At 38.6% G+C, this 8,311-nt stretch overlaps 1 protein-coding gene across 1 annotated transcript in view; it reads left to right on the top strand.

The window, feature by feature from the left end:
• The window catches only part of PPARA (peroxisome proliferator activated receptor alpha), a gene marked incomplete in the record, with an annotated part of 43,335 nt that extends 35,024 nt beyond the window's left edge, over positions 1-8,311 (top strand). Inside the window, 4 exon segments of the mRNA XM_072400261.1 lie at positions 989-1,127; positions 1,298-1,497; positions 2,890-3,337; positions 5,410-8,311. Of these exon segments, the coding sequence (XP_072256362.1) occupies positions 989-1,127; positions 1,298-1,497; positions 2,890-3,337; positions 5,410-5,657 (1,035 nt within the window).

Here is an 8,311-nt window from a genome sequence, read left to right as displayed (position 1 = left end):
GTCTGGACAAAGTTAAGGACATATTGGAGCATGTGTTTGTGCTTTCTTTATCAGTTGGGTTTTTCAGGATAAAATCATTTTATAATTTGGGTATTTTTAGTTTACCTTGGTGTCTTTCTTCCACACCAATCTATCAGTGACCTTACTTTGACATGGTCAGGTTACTGAAATGGCAATAAAGCAATGAAGATCGTATGATGGTACAAGGTGCAACAACTCTGATTGCTGATTGATTGGCAGAGTCCAGCGTACACAAAATTCTTTCCTTTACAAAGTAACCCAGGACATGTCACATGTTTTGCTCTTTCATATTTACCAATCAGCATCTGCTGTTATTTTTTATGAAGCATCTGTTGTGCTGTATGTGTAATTTAAAATTTGATACAGTTTTTTTAAATATTCGCTAGCAGAGGTTTCCAGGTACAATATAATGTGTAACAAAGCATTTATTGCAGTAAATATTACACAGTGTGTGTGTAAGCCAGGTTGAAACAACAGTACATCGCTCCAAAGTAAAACAGTAGTGTATTTTTTTTGTTGTAAGCTTTTATAGATTCTATTGTAACTTTTTGAAGTAAATTTAATATCTCACATACCATTGAGAGTTCATCTTACAAAATCAGTCTACTTAAATGTGATCATTGAAATGTGATAGATAGATAGATAGATATAGTGGTGAGATCTGACCATCGGTTCCATCTTTTTAATATAGTACGAGAGAAATTAATGTTTATTTTTGCATTTGTTATTACATTAGACTTTATAAAGAGTGAGTGGTTATTTCAGCTTACCAGCTTTCATGCAATATTTTTTTTGAGGCCCATCCCTTTAGTAAAGTAATGTGTTACTAAGAAGACTTGCATATCTTTGGGTGGGTGTATTTTGTATGGGACTGGTAAAATGCATGATTGATCCATTTTGCTTTATTGCTAATTTCCATGATATGTAACGTAATACCGGTAATAATAATCTAAATTCCTCTTTCTAGGGCTTTTTCCGAAGAACAATACGCCTGAAACTGGTGTACGACAGGTGTGAGCGGGTCTGTAAAATTCAGAAGAAGAATCGGAACAAGTGCCAATATTGCCGATTTGAAAAGTGCCTTAGTGTGGGAATGTCCCATAATGGTAAGTTATGAGCACCTGTTCCTTACATTGGCCTTGTATAGGAAAGCGTGGGGTCTTTCTGTATGGACATTTATTACAAAAACAGCACGGACAGTGCTTGTATCAGGCATTTTGACAAGCAAGGGATTCCTTTGTTTTTGCTAATTACATGATCCCTTTTGTCCTTCCAGCAATTCGGTTTGGGAGAATGCCTCGTTCAGAGAAAGCAAAGCTGACAGCGGAAATTCTGACCAGCGAGCAAGATATAAAGGACTCTCAAATGGCCGACCTCCTGTCTTTGGCTAAACTCCTCTATGATGCCTATCAGAAAAACTTCAATATGAACAAATTTAAAGCTCGGGCCATTCTCACAGGGAAAGGCAGCAATCCAGTAAGTCAACTTTTAATTGCTCTTCCCCTCTACGGACTCAAAGGCTTTTTATGCTGAACAATGCAGCCTTCAAGGCCACTCTGACCCTATGAACTTGTGTGTAGTCTGTGCTAGATGTGTGTGCTAGTGCGCAGGTGTGTCCTCTACTGCTTATCTCTGCAGTCCCCTCCAACACATACAGAAAGCTTCATTACATGGAACTCATACACAGAAAATTACCAGCTGGCTTACATAAAAGCACAGGAGGGAGGGGTGTGTGTGTGTGTGTGTGTGTTTTCAGCACTGATTGAAAATTGTTCAGACAACCCTTTTCAAAACTGGATTATCTCTATCAAGCACATACCTGTAAAACCAAGGAATGTCACAATAAATGTTTCTTTAGAAACAACTACCCTTCCTCTCCTAGCCCACAGAAATGCTTTCCCTAGCATTAAAGGGCACTTGGTTTTGGATGACCTTAAGGCAAGGACAGATTTGTCACTACACACTGTAAAACACATGCCTGGATTGGATGCAGCAGTTGCCAAAGAGGTGGCTATCAATTTTGTCCCTTGCTCCTGAGATGTACTGTAAATCCAGACCTTCCCTAGACCAAAGGATCTCAGTCTTCCCTTGGGTAATATGTTTCCTGCAGGCCCCAGCACTAAACATTTCTACTTTTGAAAGGATTGGTCCCTTCCCTGCTTTCACTGGTTCCTGCTGATCCTAGCAGAATATTGTGACCAAAAGAACACATAACCTGACATAAATTGTTTCTTTTGCCAGGATACCTTTGCCCCCCTTGTTCTCTACTGTTATTACACCAATCCTCAATAGAAGTTAAATTTACAAGTATAAAGTTGCTTTGCACCCCTGGCTCAGCCTTGCGGAAGCTGTATATGCAGAGCAGTGTCTGGTTAATAGATACAGAGTCAACATACAAAGTTCAGGCATTCGGAGTTTGTGAGTAAACCTGTTCACCTTTCAATGTACTTGCACGAGGGTCACTCACAAATACATCAGCATGACTTCTATGTTACTTTGTGATCAACAGCCTGTGGGCCAAATGTCTCCGTGCAAATATGATCAGGATTATTCTGTAAGGCTGTACAAAGATCAGTGGTATGAGCGGAGGGCATTGACCCAATCAGGCTACACAATGTCAGGTGAGTGATTGGTTCCTGTGGGTTGCTGCACTTTGCACACTGCAAGGGGCTCCCAATGATGACCTCCTTTTAAATTGTATTAAAAAAATTGTGTTATATTTTACTTTACTAGTCCTTTTGTTTCAGGCTTTCTTTCTATTTCATCTGGTGATTATTTAATGAACCAAGCTAGGAAGCAGATAAGAGATAATGTTAGGGTTTACAATAAAGTATATGGTAATCTCATAGATTTGTGTCTTCCTTGCAGCCATTTGTGATACATGACATGGAGACGTTGTGTATGGCAGAGAAAACACTGGTAGCCAAACTCGTGGCCAACGGTATTCAGAACAAAGTAGCCGAGGTGCGCATCTTCCACTGTTGTCAGTGCTCTTCGGTGGAAACTGTCACAGAACTTACAGAATTTGCCAAATCCATACCGGGTTTTACAGAACTGGACCTGAACGATCAGGTCACTCTGTTAAAGTATGGAGTTTATGAAGCCATGTTCGCCATGTTGGCTTCTGTCATGAACAAAGATGGGATGTTGGTGGCTTATGGAAATGGTTTCATTACCCGGGAATTCTTGAAGAGTTTGAGAAAGCCAATTGGTGACATGATGGAACCGAAATTTGAGTTTGCAATGAAGTTTAACGCCTTGGAACTGGATGACAGCGATATTGCACTGTTTGTCGCTGCTCTGATTTGTTGTGGAGGTAAGATGTTTTCTTTACATGTCAGCTATAGTGGTATTTCCAGTGTTCATATCTTTATCAAATCACCAACCATTATTACAATATGTTTTACTTGTAGTTATACTTTTATTTTGTTATTCAGGCTGAACTCCTGGCAAACAGCTAAATGCACAGATGAAATACAAATAAGGAAATTGTATTACCTACCAAAGGATTTGTATTTCTGTTTATTAAATACTAAAATCTAGACATCCGCACCACACAGGTAGGAAGGTGACACTACCCACAGGCCACAAATACAGTGGTGTCCCCTCCTAACACCTAACCTGCTGACTGAACAGTGAATAGGAGCAGCAGCAGAATGATGAGGACTGCTTTGTAGAATAAAACCAGCTGGTTCCCAGCCCTTCCAATCTCAGGAGTGAGTGCTGCACTGCATTGTGGCGGATGGGTGTGTTGGGGGGAAGTTTAAATGATTGTGATAATTAACAGTACATTTTGTGAGAGAAGCACTGGTTAGTACTTAGAATGTGACAAACCCATTCATTGTATCAAAGCAATCCCTTGTAATAATAAACTTTAATTCCTTATGTAATATTAAACTATATAACTATGATGGCCCACTTTTTGCATCTTTCAAGGAGTGTTGAGATGTTTGAACATATTTGCTTTTGTGAGTGGCCACCCTACTATAAACAGAGGCATCTGAAATTAAAAAAGGAACGGAATTCTTACAATAACATCACATGTATTAACCACACTCCGTTATCTTTAGTTTTTGAACTTCTGTTTCTATTGCATAGGTTGTATAGTGTAAATGAAATGTTTTACATTTATTTATTTTATTTTGAGAAGTTAGCGCAGTAAGAAGCAACATGCAGTAAGTTATCTTTGTATTGGAGGTGTCTATAACCTGTGTGGTAAAGTCTGCACCTCCCTAAAAATGTAATAAGCAACTGACCAGTCAAAAAACAATGTAGTGGTTGCATTAGTTTTTCTTTTCAAGCTTTTTTCCTGGTGATTTCTAACAGTAGGGGTACCTTCCTGGAGATCCAGTGATCCCTCATGGCTCCCATGCTAAAACACCCGCACTACAACACTGGTTTTAAAATAACATTTGACAGCTGGTCAGTAAGGGGTAATCGTACCATTCACTGCCACCCCAATTCATTCCATGTGGAGCTGCGGCAGGGAGAGGCTGCCATGTATTGTCTCCTCTGTGGCAGCGATTCCCTGGCATGAGGAAGCGGTAAATGTTTAGCAACCTCACTGCAACTGTGAACCTAGCCTTACACTTCTTCTTCTAGGGGGACAATGTTTACTCACAGTACTTGTATCTACAGCGAAGCAATGTTGTCACCACATGATAGGAGCTTTGTTACTACAGAACACCCCCATCCCAATCCGTTGCATTGCATCATTTTTAAGTCTTCATTTCTTTAGATTTCTGATTAAATAGTTACGGCTATAAAACCAAATAAACCGGTTGTGTTTTGTGTGATAATATCGGTTCATGTCTGGTGTTTATCATGTCCAGTACAATCACCTGCATCTGAGCCCAGGAGAAGATCCTGATGTTTGGTTATTTTATAAACTGGTTGTGTTCTTTGGTATTTCTCCATCATCGCTTTATAGTGCTTTATTTTCACCCTTGGTATATAGGAGTGTTTAAAGGTATTTATTTGGTTTCGGTGAGCTAAATACATTCCAGGTGCATCCAAAACAAAAGTCTTACAGTTGATTTTCTTTAGAGATTAGCCACAAGTAGAAAATCCTATCCTCTGCTAGCAAGCCACAGAGGTTTTACACCTTTTCTAGTAAGTCAGAGCCAGGGCTCTCCGTTTTTCCAAAGCTTGTGCTTCCTTCTGATTGGGGAACGCTAATGCTGCCTCCCCAATGGGTATTGTAGCCCAGTAGAGGACCTGTGTAGAATTGCAGAGTGACAGGTAACAACAACTATGATGGAAGTATTGCAGCAAGATCTGCTTTTTTTTCATAATTGTTGGGCTACTGCCTTTTTTTCTTTTTAATTCTAATTATTTTAAAAGCTGGAATAAAGACCTAAATAATCTATTTCCTCTCTTTTCAAACAGATCGTCCTGGACTGCTCAATGTCCCTAGCATTGAGAGAATGCAAGAAAACATTGTCCACATCCTAAAGCTTCACCTCCAGTCCAACCACCCGGATGACAGCTTCCTCTTCCCAAAACTTTTACAGAAAATGGCCGACCTGCGGCAACTTGTAACAGAACACGCTCTCCTCGTCCAGACTATTAAAAAGACTGAAACCGATGCTTCCCTTCACCCATTACTGCAAGAGATCTACAGGGACATGTACTAAGGGCTGGAGGAATTGTTTGATGGATTTTTTTATTCATCGATCTGATGGGAACAAGATTATACGTAACCATTTTCCTCCTTCAGTGGGTTTGCTTTTAAACGTACCTGTGCCTTCTACTTTGCCAGTGCTAAAAGACATAAGTTTTCCAGCTTGTTTCATATGTCACAAAGGTGACATAGTTCCTCATATTTACATCAGTCTTCCTAAAAAATGAAAAAAGAAAATCTCTATATTTTTGTTCATCACAGGATATCTCCAATTTGCAGGCAGTCTAGATTTGAAGATAATCTAGCAATATTAAATCAGGTTTAACTCAGGATAATCCAAGGAGAGAGGTGTCCTTGGTATTATGGTACTCCTTACGTTTCTTCACATACTCTTAGCTTGTACTTTACCATGTTGTAAACGGTCAAAATCTTGTGGTTTAATTGAGGGGTTACAAGAAGCAGATTTATTATGATCTTGGTTGGATCAAGGTTTGGAGAATAACACAAACACACGTACTTATCACAAACTTATTTTTGCTCACTGCCGTCATTTTGTCTTGTAACGGGGGATTCAGAATTGTCAACATGTGGGACGTTATTGGAGCTAAATGTTTTCAGAATACCTTGGAGTTTGGGGCAATGTACAATTGTCATATTCTTATGTACTAAGTGCAAAGACATAAAACTTTGGTACACGGGTAAAGATGGCTGCTACTTCACAGAGAAAACGTTAACTTTTAATGGTGAGAGCAAAGATTGGGTTAGGACACTCTGATACATCCCTACCATGGGCCCAATGGTGGGCTTTCCAAACTAAAAAATAGAGATTTTTATTACAGAATTTTATGTTCAATCTATAAAAAGGTTTATGGAATATATTTGTAAGGTACTTTGATATTAAAAAAATAAAGGTTATTTTGTAAAGCCTGCACACTACAAAGCCTAAAACACATAATAGCAAAAAAGTGAGGTAAAAGGGGATCTTTACCACCAGAATTTTCCTGTGCATATTTGAAACAGAACCAGTGTTCCAGGACATCAGCTGGAATACTATGGGGGAAAAATACAAAAGAAGGTCACATTAAAATTTGTTGTGGAAAGATTGTAATGTAATTTACTATCCTTCAAATTCAGAAACATATGGGGGGCATTTATTAATTCCGCCAGCAACAAACTAAAACTTCCCACCCTATATTACAGAGTCCCTCTCCCTAGCACCTCAGTACAATTAGTTGTATCGTCCTCTATGCTGGTCCATACTTACCTCCTTCCGTATAGTGGGCTCCCAGCTTGTAAAAATCTGATGATGGGCTTCCCACAACTCCCCAGGCACTGGAATAGGACATTGAAAATTGCAATATATGTAGGACCTATTCAAGTCTATGGGACTTCCGTACACAGGCACAGTCCAGCTTTAGATTTTTACAGGCTGACTGCAGCTGTTGCATGAAGTAAGTATGGAGCTACAGGGGAACTTTTATATAGCGGATTGTAATAGGGGCTAGGAAGAAAGTCAAGGGAGTTATTGGCCCTGATTTATTAAAGCTCTCCAAGGCTGGAGAGAATACACTTATATCAGTGAAGCTGGATGATCCAACAAACCTTAAATGGATATGGTCCAGTATTCAAAGCATTTGCTAGCAAATTCTTTAAAGACATCTATTCCAGGTTTGATAGATCACCCAACTTCACTGATGAAAGTGTATCCTCTCCAGCCTTGGGGAGCTTTAATAAATCAGGTCAATGTGAGTCAATGTGAACTTGTACCCACATTGGTAATCTGTCTCATCTTTTGTGCTATTATAGTTATAGACCTGCGGAAAAATGACTGGCACAGGGGTCACAAATACACATAAAAATGTTGCATATATTTTGCTAAATAAGAGGCAGCCTGATTTGCATCTGTGTTGATGAATTGCTTAGTGAAAGTTCCGCATTGTCTGATTGTAAGGAGTCATCACAGATTATTTTGTAATATTGTTTTGTTTTTCCCAATAATGAATCCTGTCCTGACAATATGTAGAGCCTTTATTATAAGAAATACGCACTGCTTTGTTTTTTGTTATTTAGTTGTTAAATGTTTTTCTCAGGGATAAATATTTTCATTTTGTTTTTCTTTTTAGTTTCTTTCATATCCTTATAAATAAGGTTAGTTCTTAACTCAATACGTTTGTAAGCTGCATTATCTTTCAGTTCTCTGCAAGTGTAATCTACAAAAACAACCTGTAGTGAGTTCACATACAATGGGTCTAATTTATTAAAGCTCTCCAAGATTGGTAAAGATAGACTATCATGGAGGAACCTGAGTGATACAGCAAATCTGGAATAAATCTGCTCTAATATTGAAAACATTTGCCAGCTAATTGCAAATTATTTTTTAAAAATCCATTCCAGTTTGCTGGATCACCCAGGTGTTTCCATATTAGTCCATCTTTTGCAGTCTTAAATAAATTAGGCCGTATGTCTTCATAAATCCCAAATATACAGAAATCAAGGAAATTTATCAGGGTGACCAATCTGACCCTGTGTTTTAAGAGATTAAAAGGTTGGTCACTGAGGACAAGTTCTCATGGAAACTGATTTTTTTCCTTCAGTTTTTATAAATCAGAAAACCTATATTTTGTGCAGCAATAAACTGCATATGAGAAATAAATTCATTGACAATGT

Source organism: Pyxicephalus adspersus, chromosome 2 (assembly GCF_032062135.1).
Source record: "Pyxicephalus adspersus chromosome 2, UCB_Pads_2.0, whole genome shotgun sequence".
Lineage (NCBI taxonomy): Eukaryota > Metazoa > Chordata > Amphibia > Anura > Pyxicephalidae > Pyxicephalus > Pyxicephalus adspersus.
This window is presented reverse-complemented; position numbering and strand designations above follow the sequence as displayed.